The sequence below is a fragment of the Amblyraja radiata genome, chromosome 15 (genome assembly GCF_010909765.2).
Source record: "Amblyraja radiata isolate CabotCenter1 chromosome 15, sAmbRad1.1.pri, whole genome shotgun sequence".
Classification (NCBI taxonomy): Eukaryota; Metazoa; Chordata; class Chondrichthyes; order Rajiformes; family Rajidae; genus Amblyraja; species Amblyraja radiata.
In genome coordinates, this window is record NC_045970.1 from 8,507,659 (window position 1) to 8,528,698 (window position 21,040).

Sequence of the window (21,040 nt, forward strand, 5' to 3'; positions counted from 1 at the left end):
GTCATTTGATGAATAAATGCTTTATTGTTGATGGAAATCAGTAAGATACATCCAAATTTCTTATCTCGTTATTACAATCTTCATCGAACTCCAGCTTATTATTTTAAACATTAGAAAACTCGTGTCTCCGTAACACTGGAATGATCTCCTTTAGATCTTGCATGGCCCCCGCACGTGGCCCGCACATGGCCCCCGCACCTGGACCCCCGCACGTGGACCCCTCACGTGGACCCCGCACGGCCGAAGGGTTAACCTTCCTCATCGTCTCTCCAAACTAATCTAAAAATTAAACTTCTGCGCAAGAGTCTAAGCTCCAAACACGCCCAAAAACACGTCATAAATCCCACCCACAATATAACGGGCAGTCTAAAATTTAAAGGCATATGCCATCATCACTGACATGCAAAACAGGCCAAATGGCCACTACAAAGTCACCCTTCATTATTCTTTTCACATTTCATTATCAGTGGTAGAGAGTCTGTATTGTATAACTTCCATTCGTTCCTGAACTCTTTTCACTTGCTACATCTCCCATCTTTATCAATCTAGATCAATCTATTCTTTCACCCTGTTTTTGTCCAATTCCTAAGTCAAAAATATTGGAAATACTCAGCAGGTCAGCAGGTCAGGCAGACAGAAATAAAGTTCTGTGGAGACAGAAATAAAGTTAAGGTTTTGGTTCAATGACATCAGAGATAATTTTTACCTGTCTTTTTAAAAAAAAGTGATAATTGAAGAGCATTGGGGGACGGGGGATAAACTGGCCTTGGATTGAGGTGTGTACATAAAATAGAGATGCACACAATGAACGGACCACATTTGTTTGTGCTGTATAGCTATACTTCAATTACTGCTCGTCTAATCCTCCAGCTACAATCCAGAAAACCATTCATCACTAAGCAAGAGAAAACATCAAGAATTTTTATTATAAATGTTTTATTTATGATACATTTTGGCCAATGAAGTCTACAGATCAATAGGGAATACTGTACAATCAATACATGTTCAAACAAGATCACTGATATGGTAGTTTACGAATAGATTTAACTGCCTTGCCACAGTTAAAGACAGTAAAGAAAAGAAAATGTTGAAAGATGCGGAAGGTATTTTTGGTGGTAGCAGTGAAATTTGGGGGGGGGGGGGGGGAGAGAAGAAAGTTTACAGCAGGGACCTGGAACCAAGTTTAATTCTGGTCATCAATAACATATGCTAAATAAAAATCTTACACATTACACAAATGGTTTCAAAAGCAACCACGACCCAAAATGTAAAGATCATCTCTATAACCAGAAACTACCTAAAAATTGTCCTTCAGTAATCTGGTACAAAGTTGAATAAATTATTTGTCAACCATGAAAAAGCCACCAAATATTGTACTTATCTTAGTGTTTATGGAACATAGTGTAATCACTGAATAAAATAAGAGAAACAATATTTAGCTGGAGCTTAATAAACGGAAAAAGTACAGCTAAGGATTAAAAGGACGTAATGCACAAAGGTACAATAGACAATTTACAATTTTTGAAAATAAACTGTACAGTCAGCAAAAAATAAAATGCAAGGTTCTGAAAACTATAACATTTGCTGCTTTGCAGAAAGGTTAGTCTAGATGCAATACTAATTAAATATTACGCTGCCAGATCACTGTAAAGAAAGTGCTTAAAAAGTAACCAAAGCAAATCACATTGTCGGGTTCAATGATCACTGCTAGCATTTGCTGCCAGTTTTAGCCAAATGAAAGTGCTTTATTTTGTTTTTAAAAATGTGTACATTAGTCTGCACCAGCAGCATACCCACAATACCATAAAACAACAGAATCTAACTTATAATGCTCAACTGCTAAGTAAGAATGACAGCACATCAACCAGCCGCAGTCAGACTTCTCATGCTTCCTCTTCTGGAAAATTCAATATCTTGCGGTGGGCCTGGCGCAAATACTGTTGCTGCTTGAAGTACACTTTAAAAGCCCCTTTGATAGCTACAAAGGCAATACCACCCTGTTAAATGAACAGACAAGAATATTTAATACGCAGTCAAAATCTGCTCAAGTATAATATCACGTTCCAATCAGCCTTATTCCTCTCCTTTTCCAATGTTCAATTTGAATTTTCATTCTTTAGGGGTCAATTTAAATCAAAATAACATTTAACGTGGAATAAAGGTTGCATGCAGTAAGAATGATTCAGCATAAATCAGAATGAGGTCAAGGAACAAAAAGGTTTGAATCTATGAGCAAGAAAAACATATATTACTTAGTGAATGTGTAGATGCACAATTTTAAATTCTGAACTTGATGATCTATAGGATATGAGTGCGGGTTTGGTGTTATCCTGTATTCATCAAAGCGACTGAATTTTGTTGGAGAACCAGAAGCATATCATTTAAATAATTTCCATAAAACCATACTATTTTATTTTAGGGTTAAATTTATGCTAACTAAAAGGAAACAATATTGCCCTGTCTTCCCTTCTTCACACCAACATTTTTAGAGACATGTTCCAAGTAAAAATGAGTGCTGGCCTCATTTTTTGTTATGACAGATCACCAATGGAGCACCATTTTACGTACTCTATGCATCGGCACAAATCTGGGAAATTTATTGTGTATTAGTCCCAGAAATTGTGGCATTTAGGTTAATCATTTGTACCCTTGAAGGATAAAGCTGAATCTATATATTGACCGTACAAATATAAAGCTTTTGATAAGGTTCCGCATGGTAGGCTGCTTTGGAAGGTGAGATTGCAGAGGATCCAGGGAGAGCTGTACTGGGTACAGAATCGGCTTCATGAAAGGAAGCAGAAGGTGGTGGTGGAAGGTTGTTTTTCAGACTGGATGCCTGCAACTAGTGATGTGCTTCAGGGATCTGTGCTGGGCCCATTGCTGCTTGTCATCTACATCAATGGTTTGGATGAGAATGTAGAAAGCATGATTAGCAAGTCTGCAGATGACGGTGAAATAGGTGGTATCTTGGAAAGAGAAGATAGTTATCATGAATTACAGCAGGATCTTGGTCAGTTGCTCAAATGGGCCAAGGAATGGTAAATGGAGATTAATTCAGACAAGTGTGAGGCGCTATATTTTGGGAAGTCAAATGGCAGAGGTCTGGGGAGTGTTGTACAGCAGAAATATTGGAGTACCAGTAATAATTACCTGACTGATAAAGGCCAAAGTGCCAAGAAGCTTCACCACCTCATCTACCCGTGTCGCCACATTCAGAGAATTGAGTATTGAAATTGGGATGTTGTACAAGAAGTTGGCGAGGTAACTTAGAATATTGTGCTCTGTTTTGGTCACTGTTATAGCAAATATACCATTAAGTTGGAAAGAGTGCGGATCTAAGAGACTGTTGCCAAGACTCGAGGGCCTAAGCTATAGGGAGATATTGGGCAGGCTAGGACGTTATCCCATGGAGCGCAGGAAGCTGAGGGGTGATCTTATAGAGGTGTATAAAATCATGTGGGGAATACATAGGGTGAATGCACTGTCTTTTTCCCAGGGTAGCACAATGAAGAAATAGGAAGGTTTGGATTAAGGAGAGGGGAAAGATTTAATAAGAACTTGAGGGGCAACATTTTCCATCCAGAGGGCAGTGGGTATAGAGAACTAGCTGCAAGAGGACTTGGTTGAGGCAGGTACAAAAATAATATTTAAGACACATTTGGACAGGCACATGGATAGGAAAGGTTGAGAGGGATATGGGAAAAATGCAGGCAAATAGGACTATCTTAGATGGGGCATCTAGGTCGACATGCTAAAGTTGGGCCAAAGGGTCAATCTAGAAATTAAAACTAGGGAACAAAATAATATGTTTCAACTGTTCCCATTGCACTAAATATTGGCTTTAGTCTTGATTGAGTTAGCCGCACCTTGGACTATTTGACCTGATTGGATTATGGATTGTTGATGTTTCCTTTGGTCACAGGAAAATCTTTATATTGCCACAGAATAATTTCTTGTATGTGTGTCCATTAGACTGACAGAAGGAGCTATCATCTCAAGAACATCTTTCAGAACTGTGCTGTGAATATATGCCCTCAGGACATCTAGAGGTGTTTCAATGACCCTGCAGTAGATTCAAATTGGAGTCACAAAGCAGCAAAATGAGTTTGCCAATTTGCACATTGGAAATCTCAAGATAAACAACAAGAAAATGACCAAGTACTCTCCTTGGTTGTGTTCATAAAGAAATAAATATTGGATATTGGGAGGACAACTTTCCTTCAAGTAAAACTTCTACATTTATGAAGGCAAGATTTTCTGTCCTTGAGCTAACCACCGAACCTAATGTCGACATTTGTATGTTCAGAAACTTCCTTTTCTGCTGATGTTCATGTTAATAACTGAAGTCATTCCATCAGCAAAAATATCTTCAAGAACTTTGAACAGATAACGATGACAAACATACAAGGTGTAAAACTTGTGCCCAACAGTTTGGGATGAGAATATGCTTCAAAGCAAGCTTAAATTATGTTCAAGAACACTGCTCACCAAAATTGTCCTTTGCAAGTTTGAGTTGACACTGCTGAACATTAATTTACCAACTATCGTGGCAATAGTGGGAAAAACCAAAGCCCCACAAAGAATGCGAGTAGCTGACACGTGATCTGCTAACGGGCTGGCCTCGGCAGGAACACGAGGAACTGGGCAGCCTATTCCTGTGAGAATAAAAATAGGAAAAGGATAAACAAAGAAAAATTCACAAAACAAGGTAAACACTTCCCACCTGTCAGAACAAAATGTCACTGAAAATATTCACCTGCTAAAATATTGAAAATATTAATAAGAATAAATAAAAATCACATCTAAATGACAATGCACCAGATTAAAAAATTATGATTAAAAGTCAGAGGCAAACCGTCTCATTGTAAGAAAGCAGTGGTACACAATTCTGAAATATTAATTCTAGAATAATAACATTCTGAAGAAAGTCATTTGTCACAGGTTCATACAGCATAGAAACAGGCTCGACAGCTCACCAAGTCTGCGCCAACCATGAACACTAATCTTAGAGACAACTCATTTTTTATTCGTCCTAATATAGATTAACAACACCAAATTCAATCATTCACCTATGCACAGGTGGCAATTTATAACAGCCATTTAACCCACTGACCTTCAAGTCTTTGGGAAGTGGAGGAAACCGGAGCACCGATGGAATGCCAGAAACCCATGCTGTCACGGGGAATTAAATGGATTGAAAGATACAGCATGGAAACAGGCCCTTCAGCCAACCGAGTCCAAGCCGACCTTCAATCACCCGTTCACACTCATTCTATTATCCCACTTTTGTATCCACTCCCTACACATTAGGGGCAATTTTACAGATGCCAATTAACCTACAAACTCACACATTGTGGGGATGTGGGAAGAAACCCACATACCCGGAGGAAACTCGCACAGTCAGAGGGATAATGTGCAAACTCCACTCAGACAGCACGCAAGTTTAGGATCAAACCTGGATCTCTGGCACTGGGAAGCAGTGGCTCTACCAGCTGAGCCACCATGTTAACTGGATGGGAGATTAGGACTGAACCAGGTCGCTGGAGCTGGACACGGTAGCTCGAATACCTGCATTACAGTATCTACTTATCATCTTTCTAATACCCTCAGTCATACAATATTGAAAATAATTGTTGCATTGTTCATTTAGTTGGCAAACGATTCCACAACACGTGACAAACATTTTCTTGCCCTGTTAAGTTACATGAATATTTCAATTTTTATAATTAATTATTTACCCTTTTTTAAACTTAAAACAAATTATTTGTTTACCTTTTTACCCAAAATGGACCAAAATGTCACACACGTGGCCAGATGGCATCACATACATTAAAACAAATTCTTGTAGATCAATCTTATTCATTGCTATTTTCCCACCTACAGAACTACCAAGCATGTCTGCTAAAGATATGAACATTCTAGCTTTTTAAAATTCAGTTTGTAAAATAAAACTGAGCTATGAAAAAATGCATTCATGTGAGGTCACACACGTGACCAGTCATAGTTAACCTCTGGCCCTAAACAAACATTGTCGGCATAACATAAATATTTCACGATAAACTTTGGAAAAATATGAATCATATATACAGTACAAAACAATATGCTTGTAATGCTTTCAGAATTAGAAGAGATGTATTCCACAATTTTTCATATTTTTGGCCACACACGTGACTAAGTATGGGCCATTGTCTTTTAGCCAACAATTTGAGAGGGCAAATTTATCAGAATATAGGCATTCCACATTTTATCTACTTAAGGAAAGATCTCTATCATCTGGCATTATTGGCTGCATGGGGAGGCTTCTACTTTGCACTAGTAAGGCAATAAAAGGTTAATGGAAACGGCAATCCTCTCTTGTGGAAAAATTAATGAACATACTCATTAGTAGCATAAAAATAAAAGTCCTCAAAACTGTCTATTTACACAATATTTAAAATACAGTATATTTAAGAAAAAAGACAGTAAGATTGTTGAGATTACTAAAACAAAATCTCCGGTGCCTCAAGTGGTTAAAAAGTATAGTGTAGTATCTATCCTTTGGCAGCAGGCCTGGTTCGCCTGCCGCAGAGCTGGAAGCCTGTCTTTGAGAGGGAAGCTGCTGAGCCCAGCCCCTGCTTGTCCCCGAGGATCAGAGAGGAGGGGGAGAGAGTCCAGATGGTGGCAGTGTTGGCAGAAATGATCAAGATCATGATCAAGAAATTATAAAGATCAATGGAGCGGTAAGCGGAACCAGGGTCTTACCTTCTGCGCCCTCAAGGTCGGCTGTGGGAGGTACCCTGGGGCACAAAGGCTGAACGATGGTCAGGCGGGGAAAAGGGTTATGGTTAGTTGGCTAATTTGAGGATCCGGACCGAGGCAAAGGCTGGAGGCCTTGTAGCATTGTAGCAGCCTGGAGCTCGACTGGATGTGATGCCGCTCCAAGAGACTGAGTATGCGGATCGGACGTGGTCTGCAGCGGCACAGAGGAAAACAACTTGGTTTGGCCCTGCAACGCCACCAGGACACGGGCCTTCATGGACAGCTGCTCTTAAAGCAACTTGAACTTTGAAAATGCGCCATAGGTGAGAACTAGATTTTAGATCACCTCATCTCGACAAGCATTTGACAAAGTTCCGCATGGTAGACTGCTCTGGAAGGTTAGATCGCATGGGATCAGATATAGCTGAATGGATAGAAAATTGATTTCATGGAAGGAAGCAGAGGGTGATGGTAGAAGCTTGCTCCTCGAACCGGAGGCCTGTGACCCGGTGGTGTGCCTGAGGAGTCGGTGCTGGGCCTGTTACTGTTTGTCATCTATATCAATGATTTGGATGAGAACATACATGGCAAGCTTAGTAAATTTGCAGATGATACAAAATTGGATGATTTTGCAGATAGTGAAGATGGTTGTGAAAAATTGCAGTAGGATCTTGATCGATTGGCCGCGTGGGCAGAGGAACGGTTGATGGAATTTTAATACAGAGAAATGTGAGGTGTTGAATTTGGGACGTCAAACATGGGCACGACCTATGGTAGAATGGTAGGGCTCTGGGGAGTGTTGTAGAGCAGAGGGAGCTCTAGGAGTGCAGGTGCATGGTTCCTTGACGGTGGAGTCACAGGTAGATAGGGTGGTCAAAAAAGTTTTCAGTACATTGGCCTTCATCAGCCAGAGTTTTGAGTATAGAAGTTGGGAGGTCATGCTGCAGTTGTATAAGACGTTGGCGAGGCCGCATTTAGAGTATTATGTTCAGTTCTGGGCACTATGTTATGGGAAAGATGTTGTCAAGCTGGAAAGGGTACAGAGAAGATTTACGAGGATGTTGCCAGGACTAGAGGGTCTGAGCTATAGGGAGAGGTTGAGTAGGCTGGGACTCAATTCCTTGGAGCACAGGAGGATGAGGGGTGATTTTATAGAGGTGTAAAAGATCATGAGAAGAAGAGATCGGGTAGATGCACAGAGTTTCTTGCCCAGAGTAGGTGAATTGAGGATGAGAGGATATAGGGTTAAGGTGATGGAGAAAAGATTTAATAAGAATCTGAGGGGTAACTTTTTCAAACAAAGGATGGTGGGTGTATGGAACAATCTGCCAGAGGAGGTAGTAGAGGCTGGGACTATCCCAACATTTAACAAACAGTTAGACAGGTACATGGATAGGACAGGTTTGGAGGGATACGGATCAAATGCAGGCAGGTGGTACTAGTGCAGCTGGGACATGTTGGCTGGTGTGGGCAAGTTGGGCCAAAGGGACTGTTTCTAAACTGTATCACTCTATGACTCTGTGGATTGTCACCTTGTCGTGGTGGAGAAGCTTGAGTGGTCTTGAGATCCTGAGATGGATGCCGTCTGGAGCCATGCTCCTGGTAGGGTCATCCATGGCGGTAAGGTCGAGGGGGAGATCTCTGACAAAGAGCAATCCACAAGACCTCAATGGTGGAACAGGCGGAGGATGATGGCTGACTTGAGTGGAGCGTCACAACGGCTGGGAAGGTGGATGAAGGCAGAAGCAGAAAAGGGTCTCTGGTCGTCTTGGACCCCATGCTACTGGATTCTGACCCAGATCTGTCAAGGACCGTGTGGTGGCTGTCTGTGCACCAATCTCCCCACGTTAAACAAAGTCATGCACAGGCATCCTCCATGAGAGGACAGTCATACTCGTTTCTAGAGACCGCCGATGATGATGTCTATATGACTATGTCATATATATTATCTCATACATAAATGTGGACAAAATAAAATCTCTACATTCCCTATTTATTCTTGACATTCAATTTACAGTCAGCATGAATATTTTGTATATTATATAAACATCTGCATAGTAATGAAAATTTCCACCATTCTAGCTTACATTGAAGCTCAGATATTTGAAAGGACAGAAACCAAATCTTTTTTATGTTAGGTTACTCTACAATCCACTCTACAATCTTTTGATTATATCAGTTGTTTGACGTTTGTGTGTGCCGACTCTTCAAGCTTCAGATACTTTGAACTGCAATATTCAAATATAGTACCATTCTGTCAAATAAACTAACAGCATCATGTGAGTCTCCACTAACTATTGGAATTCGGTACATAACATCCCCAATGTGCAAATAACCTTGTATGAACAGTCATTTCTTTTTTAGGGACATCAGCAGAAAGATTCAAGTATTCCAGAGGCACTTGGTTTCTTGACTTCAGCTAATTGGCTTACTTCGCAAGTTACTTCAGAAACACAGTGGTCAACTCCAATCTGAAAGATGGTGGTATCTCCGTAATCATCATCACTTTATGGCAACACAGACAGGTGTGGACCAAACTGGATAGTGGGCCAACATAAGGAATTGAAATGAAGAGGTATCTTCAAGTTAAGATGAACTGTTAAAATATCCAACAATGCAGATTACCAAAATAAAAGCACATTTGTAGAATTTTCCAACCACTTGAAGATAATAAAGATACGAAGGAAGGATAACAGAAGTACCAATCAACGACATCTAAGACTCACAGTAGACAAAAAATGCTGCCTGACTTGCCGAGTTACTCCAGCACTTTGCTCTTATTGTGTATTAATCAGCATCTGTAGTTCTTGGTTTCTACATTTGGACTGCTCCACTACAAAATCTCACGATATGCCTACTTTTACGAAGTTCTCCTCTCTCCGATGAGATTTATGTGAGACCCTCTCTCACTGCTCCCCCCTGTGCTTTCTGCTGCTCCCCGACAAGTTCTAACCCGGACTTAACCCATTACCGTCCATGCTTTGTCCTGCCTCTTCCCTTTCCAGCTTTCTTCTTCCCCCCCCCCCCCCCAACAATCAATCTGAAGAAATGGTTTCTGCTTGACCTGCTGAGTTACTCCAGCACTTTATATCCGTTTGTGTATTAACCAGCAAATGCAGTTCTTTGTTTCAACATTCTGATAAACCTGTTCTGCACCTTCTCTACAGCTTCCACATGCTTCCTGTAATGGGGTGACCTAAATACACGCAATACTGCAAATGCAGCCTAACCAAAGTTTTATAAACCTGCAACATTATTTCCTTTTACTCAATACTTCAACTGATGAAGGCAAGCAGACTATATGCCTTCTTAAGCACTCTACGTACTTGTGTTGCCGCTTCCAGGGAGCCATGGACGTGGACCCCAAGATCCCTCTGTACATCAATGCAATTAAAGGTCTTGCCGTTAACTGTATACTTTCCACATACATTCTACCTACTAAAGTACAGCACCTCACATTTGTTGGGATGACACTGTAGCCAACATTTCGCTTTCCCTCTCTGTAACTGATATGAAACCCCCTCTACCCTTGCACTTATCCTCACTGACCGACAGAGGACCCAGCACAGATCACTGGCCACAGACCTTCAGCTAGAATAGCATCCTAATATCACTGTGCACCCCATGCATCTTAATCTTCTCAATTAGCCTACCATGAGGGACTTTGTCAAATGCCTGACTAATATTCTTGTAGACAACATCCACTACCCTACCCTCAATAATCACCGTTATTACCTCTTCAAAACAAAACTCAATCACGTTTGAAAGTATTTAAGAAGAAACTGCAGATGCTGGAAAATCGAAGGTACACAGAAATGCTGGAGCAACTCAGCGGGTGCAGCAGCATCTATGGAGCGAAGGAAATAGGCAACGTTTCGGCCCGAAACGTTGCCTATTTCCTTCGTTCCATAGATGCTGCTGCACCCGCTGAGTTTCTCCAGCATTTTTGTGTACCCACGTTTGAAAGTAAGCAGGCAGTGAAGAAAGCTAATAGCACATTGGCCTTCATTACAAGAGGATTTGAGTTTAGGAGCAAAGAGGTCCTACTGCAGTTGTACAGGGCTCTGGTGAGACTGCAATTTTGGTCTCCTAATTTGAGGAAGGACATTATTGCTGTTGAGGGAGTGCAGCGTAGGTTCACCAGGTTAATTCCCGGGAAGGCAGGACTGACATATGGTGAAAGAATAGGTCAACTGGGCTTGTATTCACTGGAATTTAGAAGGATGAGAGGAGATCTCACAGAAACATAAAATTCTTAAAGGATTGGACAGGCTAGATGCAGGAAAAATGTTGCCGATGTTGGGGGAGTCCAGAACCAGGGGTCACAGTTTAAGAATAAGGGGTAGGGCTTTTAGGACTGAGATGAGGAAAAACTTTTTCACCCAGAGAGTTGTGAATCTGTGGTATTCTCTGCCACAGAAGGTAATGGAGGCCAATTCACTGGATGTATCAAGAGAGAGTTGGATATAGCTCTTAGGGCTAAAGGAATCAAGGGATATGGGGAAAAAGCAGGAAAAGGTTACTGATTTTAGATGATCAGCCATGATCATATTGAATGGCTGGCTCGAAGGGCCGAATGGCCTACTCCTGCACCTATTTTCCTATGTTTCTAAGATATGACCTTCCCACAGCCAAGCTGTGTATCCTCAAATTGGCCAACTCTATTCCATGAGAGTAAATCCTTTCCCAATCTCCCATAACTTCTCCACCTCTGATGCGAGGATCACCATTTAAAAAAATCCTAGATTATCATAAATTCCATTAGACAATAGGTGCAGGAGTAGGCCATTCGGCCCTTCGAGCCAGCACCGCCATTCATTGTGATCATGGCTGATCATCCACAATCAGTACCCCGTTCCTGCCTTTTGCCCATATCCGCTTAATCCGCTATCTTTAAGAGCTCTATCTAACTCTCTCTTGAAAGCATCCAGAGAATTGGCCTCCACTGCCTTCTAAGGCAGAGAATTCCACAGATTCACAGCCCTCTGTGTGAAAAAGTTTTTCTTTATCTCCGTTCTAAATGGCTTATCCCGTATTCTTAAACGGTGGCCCCAGGTTCTGGACTCTCCCAACATCGGGAACATGTTTTCCTGCCTTAATAATAATCTTATATGTTTCAATAAGATCCCCTCTCATTCTTCTAAATTCCAGAGTATACAAGCCACTCCATTCTATCAACATATGACAGTCCTGCCATCCCGGGAATTAACCTTGTGAACCTACGCTGCACTCCCTCAATAGCAAGAATGTCCTTCCTCAAATTTGGAGACCAAAACTGCACACAATACTCCAGGAGTGGTCTCACTATGGCCCTGTGCAACTGCAGAAGGACCTCTTTGCTCCTATACTCAACTCCTCTTGTTATGAAGGCCAACATGCCATTCGCTTTCTTCATTGCCTGCTGTACCTGCATGCTTACTTTCAGTGACTGATGAACAAGGACCCCCAGATCCCATGTACGTCCCCTTTTCCCAATTTGACACCATTCAGATAATAATCTGACTTCCTGTTTTTGCCACCAAAGTGGATAACCTCACATTTATCCACATTAAACTGCATCTGCCATGCATCTGCCTATTCACCCAACCTGTCCAAATCACCCTGCATCCTCATAGTAATCTCCTCACAGTTCACCCTGCCACCCAGCTTTGTGTCATCTGTAAATTTGCTAATGTTACTTTTAATCCCTTCATCTAAATCATTAATGTATATTGTAAATAGCTGTGGACCCAACACCGAGTCTTGCGGTACTCCACTAGTCACTGCCTGCCATTCTGAAATGGACCCGTTTATCCCTGCTCTTTGTTTCCTGTCTGCCAACGAATTTTCTATCCATGTCAGCACTCTACCCCCAATACCATGTGCTCTAATTTTGCCCACTAATCTCCTGTGTGGGACCTTATCAAAAGCTTCCTGAAAGTCCAGGTACACTACATCCATTGGCTCTCCCTTGTTCATTTTCCTAGTTACATCCTCAGAAAATTCCAGAAGATTAGTCAGGCATGATTTCCCCTTCATAAATCCATGCTGACTCGGACCGGTCCTATTACTGCTATCCAAATGTGCCGCTATTTCATCTTTTATAATTGAATCCAGCATCTTCCTCACCACCGATGTCAGGCTAACTGGTCTATAATTCCCTGTTTTCTCACTCCCGCCTTTCTTAAAAAGTGGGATAACATTAGCTACCCTTAAAAAGTGGGATGACACTAGCTTTTTGTTAAACAAAAGAACACGCTGACTCCTCTCCAGTCTCTCAGGACTTCACCTGTGGCTCGAGAGGATACAAAGATCTTCGTTAAGGCCCCAGCAATCTCTTCACTTGTCTCACCATAACGTGGGACAGATCCCATCAAGCCCTGGGAATATCCAATACAATGCTCTTCACGAGACCCATGACCGCGTCCTGTTGATCGCCAAATGGCCTAGCACGTTATGCACTCCACACTGATCTCACTTTCCTCCTCCTTGGTGAATACTGATGCAACATATATGGTTTGTCCCTCACCTGCATCCTCTTACTCCAGGCATAAATTTCCACCTTTGTCTTTGAATGGTCCTACCCTCTCTGCAGTTACCCTTGTCTTTAAAATATACCAGACCCAAGTGCAGGCCCGTTGGGTCAGCTCCCCCCAACGCAATATTCCACCACTCACGCATAGCCCCCAACTGCGCCGGCGCAGCTCATGTCTCCTCATCCCCCAGCACTCCCTCCTCCTCTTCACCCTCCCTCTTCAATCCCTAGAGAGGTAGGGGGGTAGAGAAGGAGGGGGGGGGATAGAGAGAAGGAGGGGGGGGGGATAGAGAGGGAGGGGGGCAGAGAGGGAGGGGGATGGGGTAGAGGGAGGGGTCGAGAGGGAGAAGGAGGGGGGTAGAGAGGGAGGGGGAGTAGCGAGGGAGGGTAGAGGGAGGGGGAGGGGGGTAGAGAGGGAGAGGGGCAGTGAGGGAGAGGGTAAGGAGAGGGTGGGTGTAGAGGGAGAAGGTAGGGAGAGGGAGGGTGTAGAGGGAGAGGGAAGGGGGTATTTGGGGAGAGGGAGGGCAGAGAGGGAGAGGGCGAGGGAGGGGGCAGGGAGGGAAGGGGTAGAGAGGGTAGGATTGTGGGTAGATTGGGAGGAGGCATCTCCCTCCTCCACCCTCCCCCCCCCCCCCCCCCCCCCCCATCTCCCTCTACCATCCCACTTCCCACCACATCTCCCTCCTCATTTCCCTCATCCTCCTCTCCTCACTCCCATAGGGATGCCTCAGGACCTTCCCAGGTGGTAGAGCAGTGCCAGGGCCTGGCACTCAACCAACGTTCCCTTCCATTGCCATCCTTGCCCTCCCCTCCCCCGTTACTGGACGATGCCGGTCCTGAACTCTGTTCAGCTGGTCTTTAAATGACTCCCACAATAATGTTGCTCCCAGTTTCCTCCTGCCAAATAATGATGTCATTTTCCTGACCCCAATTTAGTATCAACTCCTAAAGTCTAGACTTCTCTTTATTCGGAACTATATTAGCATTTAAGGATTTGTAATGTAATGATAGCACCAAATAAAATATCTAATTAATGATAATCCAAATTGTTTTACTTCACTCAAATAAAAGGACATTACATTTTCACATAATGAAGGTGCATCATTTCTGGCTACACCCTAAAAAAAAAATCACAATTTCAAAGCAATATATATATACACACACACATATACACACACACACACTCTAATTTGTTATTGCACATATTCTTGAATAGCATGATGATACAGTGGAGTCTGCTGCATTTAATTCAAGATTCCATTGATTTGAGAGCTGGTTTCCTCGCAAATACCAAAAAGAAAATTGAAGGATTTCTGTTCACATTCTCAACAAACCGAAAGAACTAGGAATCTAAATCAATAATATTTCTTAGTAAAGGATGCAATTTATTTTTATGAGCAATTGACACGTTAGATGGTCACACAGCTGAATCACGTTATCTGGAAACATGCCACTAGGGGTTTTTAGATTACCTGGAAATATACTGTTTAAAATTTGCAATTTATTGGAGTATTTTCGCCATAGTCTCAGCACATAGTCCTCCCAGCGAATCATCTTGCCCAAAATAAGCATAACTGGAATGGTTGGAAGTCCAATCAAGAGGAATAATGGGTCCGCTCTCTCCATGACATCCAGGCCTTCTTTATGACCTACAACCTGAATGTAAAAAATCCACATTATCCACTTTGATAATCCAGTCAATAATTACAAAAGGCGAGATTGTCAACGTTGATTGTGAAAGAACAGTCGTATTGCAGTAATCAATCCTCAGCACTTTAGATACATCATCACTTTATTTTTTAGATTTTCTAATTCCACTTAAAGCAGGGGTCGGCAACCTAAGGCCCACGGGCCGGATTCGGCCCGTAACCCAAAATCATCCGGCCTGCAGGCATATTTTTTCCCGTCATCTACACTTCTTTAGACTGTTTAATACTGTTAGCAAGCGACATAAATACTTGCTTTAATGCTCCTAGCAATCCTGTTTGCTGATACAAAAAAATCCGAACTGATATAATCCCATGAACTGGGCAAAAGGTTAGTTGGATTGGTGGCGGCAGTTCCACTCCACTGATGTAAAAATGCAGTTGTAGTTGCAGTGGCTGTGGTGCTCAGCACGTCCCGGTACCATCCGTCCCCACGCTTCACCCGGGGGAGGGTCAGGGCCAGGGCCGTCCTCCTCAAAGATGGCGGCGCTGCTGGCCGTTGGTTTGTGTGGACGCAGCGGACAGGGATCCAGCGGTCAATGGACGGGACTGGACCTTGGAGAGGAGGGTGGGGATGGGGGGGAAGGGAGAGAGGGAATGGGGGAAAGGGGAGGAGGAGAGAGAGGGGGGGGGGGATGGGAGGGAGGGGAGAAGAGAGGGTAACAAAGGGTCTGCATGAAGTTTAGGACAGAGAGGGGTGAGGGTAGTTTCAATACCAGTGTCTCAAACTAACTGCTATGTTCAGTTGACATAATATTGCTTAAATATATAAATATGTCAAAGTTTAGTTAATATGTATTATTATTACCTCCATTTATTAACTATGGAGATAGATGTGGGTCCTGGCCCCTACGCAGAACAAGGTTACCGACCCCCGACTTAGTTTCAATTGTACAAATGCATCACTGCATCCACTTAAGAACACGAATAAAATAAGAATTGAAGAACTGGTAGTATAAAGTGAATTATGGCAATGCTAATTTGTTTTCTGGAAAATATGCTGCAATCCACCATACCAATGGTTGATCAAAGGCACAGCTTTCATGTACTGTCACCAGACAAAACGTTTGGCAGACAAAACTGTTCCCAAAACAATTATTTATCTTGATTTATACCTTATTTTGCAATAAATTACCACAAGTAATTAGCCAAAGGGATTAATTGCAATGGACTGTATTTTACCTGCATAACAGTTACAGCGCCATAGGTGACAGCTGTCCAATAGATGGAGCCCACCATGATTCCAGCTGCAGCAAATGGACATGCTTTGGAGATGAGACGGTCTGCTAGATCCAATACATAAACAACTGGACCTAAAACAAGGTGAAAAACACTAAACTAAGTATAGATGAAATAAAAAGCAATACATTTTTATATTCCTAAATTACGTACTTTTTCTTGCCAAATGAAAAGTTAATTGATTTGTTTACTAATTTTAGTGCAACTGTTCAAAGCTCAGATGCTGATAATTAATAAACATTGCGTAGACTTATAGATAATTTACAGTTCAATAAATGGGATATGCCTCAATTCAATTTGCAAAGTGCAATAATTAACAAAGCAATGAATCAACAACAAACGTGTAAATATAATGATCAGATTTTGTGGCTATAACAGCATGAAGATCAGTATATAACATCGCTACTTTGTATAACTGACAACTTCCAGGTTTCTGCACGTATTATCTATCTATGTATATCTATCTTCTATATGTCTATCTATATCTATCTTCCATGTCTATCTATCTATACTTGACCACTGCGTTGAAATGATATTTGCGCAAACACGCTACCCCATATTGCTAGGATTTTTTCCTTCCCCCCCCACACAGCCCCCCTTCTCCCTCCCAGCCCCCCTTTACCCCTTCCCGTTGGGTTGGGTTGCATTGGGGGACCAGGCCTCCCGTGTGACTGGAACCCAACGGGTCCCACTTATTCTAGTGTATTACTAAGACTCTCATCTTGTTTGTGAGTCTGCCTGTCTGCGATTCAGGGATGCCATGAACTACGCCAAAATGGTATACGATAGCTCTACAATATTTGCACCACCTTACTCACAATTGTCTTGTGGTGTGTTTTTAATCTAGTTTCGTTCAGATTGACGTTATATTTTACAAGTTATTCACATTTTTAAATTTGCAAAATCCCACTTTGATTAATATTTATTCCATCTGCACTGGCAGTTACAGCTATGACGTCACAATGGGATTGTAGCCCTGCCCGCGACAATGTTGCAATCCCAGGACACCGAGTCCTGCCAGACCTAATAAGTGCAATAGCATTTGTTTTTTAATTTAAATGAGCGAGGGTGAATAAGGGGAATTGAGCCACCCCAGCACAGTTGGGGAGCTATGGGTGAGTGGTGGAATATTGCGTTGGGGAAGGGGTGAGTGGTGGAATAGGCCCCACCCCTTGGGGGCTATGGGTGAGTGGTGGAATATTGGCTTGGGGGAACGGGTTGTGTTGGGGGACCAGGCCTCCCGTGTGACAGGGACTCAACGGGTCCCTCTTGGTCTAGTTTAACATAAAAGGCGGCATGGTTATGTAGAGGTAGAGCGACTGGCTTAGAGCGCCAGAGATCCGGGTTCTATCCTGACTACGGGTGTTTGTCGGTACGGAGTTTGTATGTTCTTTCCATGACCGTGTCTGTTTTCTCCGAGATCTTCTGTTTCCTCCCACATTCCAAAAAGGTACAGGTTTGTAGGTTAATTAGCTTGGTTAAAATGTAAATTGTCCCTAGTGTGTGTAGGATAGTGTTAATGTGTATGGATCGCTGGTCGGTTCGAACTCAGTGGGCCGAAGGACCTGTTTCCGCATTATATATCTAAACTGAACATAGAAATCATGAAGCTGCTGTTGGTGATTCAGTGCTTGTTTACTTGCTGCAATCATTTCACTCTTTGATAACTGAATTAAGAAAAATCAGGTGAACAGATTGGAATTAAAACTATTTAAACCAGCCTTGCTTTCTTCTCTCAGGTGAACTCTCAAAATAAAGGATTTATTTCTTGTTTTATTTTATCCAACATCTTCTGACCTAATCATTGTATAAAGTCCACACATTATTTAGCACCCAAAATTGGTTTAACTATTTAAATAGTTCAACCGTTAATTTGGTTAACTATTTATGGTTTATCTATTTAGATAGTTATACAATTTTGGTTTATCTATCTAAATAGTTAAACCCAAATTGCTATTTTACTTAGTTTAAAAACTCTCTGGTTTTTCTTCATAACCAGCTGTGGGCCATTAAAGATTTTCCATACGTAATGTCAAATGACCAGCCAAACACAGTTCAACTCCATCTTTAAATTGGCTGACAAACTACAGATAATATACAGAAGTCAGAGTATAGGAGTGAGATTGGTCAACTGACCAAATGGTGCCAAAATAACAATCTTGGTTTCAACTTCAGTAAAACCAAAGAACTGATTGTGGACTTTAGACGAGGGAGGCCGAGGACCCACAAAACTCTTCATCAATGGGTCGGTGGTGGAGAGAGTTCCTGGGCAGACATATCTCTGAAGATCTCCAACCTCATCTATTGTACCCGCTGTTCCAGCTGTGGACTCCTATATATCAGGGAGACCATGCGCAGACTTGCCGATCGTTTCGCTGAACACTTCCGCTCAATCCGCCTAAACCTACCTGATCTCCCGGTTGCTAGACAGTTTAACTCCCCCTCCCATTCCCACACTGACCTATGTGCTAGGCCTCCTCCATTATCAGAGTGAGGCCCAGCACCTCATATTTTGCTTGGGCAGATTACACCCCAGTGGTATGAACATTGACTTCTCCAACTTCAAGTAACCCTTGCTTTCCCTCTCTCTCTCTCCATCCTTCGCCCTGCCCAGTTCCCTGACCAGTCTTACTGTCTCCAACTACATTTTTCTATTTGCTTTGTTGTTACCTTCTCCCAGCTAACAATGATCTATTCTACATTTTTCTTGATCTCCATTCCATTTGTCCTTGTTTCACACCTTACACCTCCTAATCTATGTATCTCCCTCTCCCCTGACATCAGTCCAAGAAGGGTGTCGACCCAAAACATCACCCATTCCTCTCCAGAGATGCTGCCTATCCTGCTGAGTTATTCCAGCATTTTGTGTTTATCTCTGAAGATCTGCCCTGGACACAGTAAATGGATGCACTCAAACAGAAAGCTCAATGCTTATGCTTCCTGAGACGATTGAGGAATTGAGTACACCAACGAATACTCTCTTGTCCTTCTACAGGTGGCAGAGAATATATTGACTGGTTGCATCACAGCCTGGTTTGGCAACATAATTGCCCGAGAATGGGGATTCCAAAAAAGTGGTCAACACTGCCCAGTCCATCCTGGATACTGACCTCCACACACCATCAACAGGATCTATAAGAGGCACTGTGTCAAAAAGGCAGCCAGCATTATCAAGGACTCACACCACCTTCATTTCACTCCTACCATTGGGGAGAAGGTATAGGATTCTGAAAAATGTAATGTCCAGATTCAGGAAAAGCTTCTTTCCAACAAATATCAGGCTGTTGAACACTATGAAGTCCAACTAAACTCAGAGCTAGGAAATGCCTAGGTTGCAGTAGTGACTGTGGGTTGTACTCTGGACTTTTGCTTTGTTGTTGCAAAATATGTGTTTTATTTATTTATTAAACTTTTATCTTTATTAAAGGCAATGACAAGTTGTTATGCTGCTAACTGCAATCTCCAGGCCAATTTATCATGCTTCTCTTCATCAAATGCTCCTTTTTCAGCCTATTTCATCTCCAACAGTCAATTATGAGACTGATTGGGAGTATATGCTGCACTCTTCCATAACAACAGAACATTTTAGAAGACAGCTAAATGTATTTTTTCATCTAATATGGTGCAGTATCTGGAAATAGAGACTGCACCAAGACAATCTTCTGTGATACGTATAACCCAGAAAGTACACGGATTAAAAGCGTCTTTCAAAATACTTTACTTTAATTGATAGGGAAAGAAATATAATCAGTCATAAAACACCTTATATATTTTATACCATTTGGATTATTTTAAACGTTAACTTTATTCTATTAACCAATTCTTGTCGCGGCCAATCCAATTCATTTACTCTATGAAAACAGGCAGTGTTTGGCATGTGAACTATAATGGGAGAACATAACCAAAAAAGTTCATAATGTCATAAGTTCTAGGAGCAGAATTAGGCCATTCAGCCCATCAAGTCTACTCTGCCATTCAATCATGGCTGATCTGGGAGGACTCTCCCGACGCCGGAGCAACATCACCCGGCGAGAACGGCCAGGAACATCGGGCCTCCGTAGATGCAACTGTGGAGGCCTCAATAGGCCCGACTATGGGTGAACTGGGGTTGGGGACTGGACTTTGTGCCTTCCCTCATGGTGGGAGCAATTGTGGGGGGATGTTCTATGTGTTTAAGACTCTCATTGGTGTTATGTCTGTATTCTTTTTTTGTGTGCTGCAAAATGGCAAAAAGCATTTCACTTCACTACACCTGGGTGTATGTGAATGTGACTAATAAAATACCTTTGATACCTTTGATCTAATTCTCCCTCCTAATCTCATTCTCCTGCCTACTCCTCATAACCCCCGACACCACAGTTGATGAAGACAGGACAGTAGATATGGTTTACATGGATTTTGGCAAAGGTCTGCTCAACATGGAGATACAGAAGATTAGAGCACATGGATCCAAAATATGTTGGCAAACTGGATCCAAAATGGTGATAAAAGGAGGCAATGGGGATTGGTACATGGTGCGGTTTCCAATTAGGCATCATAATTGGCATGGGCGAGAGGTGTCAAAGAGCCTGCTTCTGTGCTGTACAGCAGCAAGCTGACAAAACTGCTTTAGTTTAGTTTAGTGGTACAGCGTGGAAACAGGCCGTTCGGCCCACCAAGTTTGCACCGACCGGTGATCCCCGCACATTAACGCTACCCCAAACACACCAGGGACAATTTTACATTTATACCAAGTCAATTAACCTACAAACCTGCACGTCTTTGGAGTGTGGGAGGAAACCGAAGTTCTCAGAGAAAATCCATGCAGGTCACAGGGAGAACTAACACCGTATAGACAGCACCC

The 21,040-nt window shown here is 42.4% G+C and overlaps 1 protein-coding gene across 1 annotated transcript in view; it reads right to left on the reverse strand.

Annotated features, from left to right (window-relative positions):
• Positions 1-907: 907 nt before the first annotated feature.
• marchf5 (membrane associated ring-CH-type finger 5) overlaps positions 908-21,040 on the reverse strand; it is a 73,769-nt gene continuing 53,636 nt past the window's right edge. The window contains exons 3-6 of the mRNA XM_033033614.1: positions 16,141-16,271; positions 14,725-14,908; positions 4,489-4,655; positions 908-1,997 (exon numbers count right to left, since the gene is read on the reverse strand). Coding sequence (XP_032889505.1) covers positions 1,884-1,997; positions 4,489-4,655; positions 14,725-14,908; positions 16,141-16,271 — 596 coding nt within the window. The 3' untranslated portion in view covers positions 908-1,883. The remainder of the gene's footprint in view (positions 1,998-4,488; positions 4,656-14,724; positions 14,909-16,140; positions 16,272-21,040) is intronic.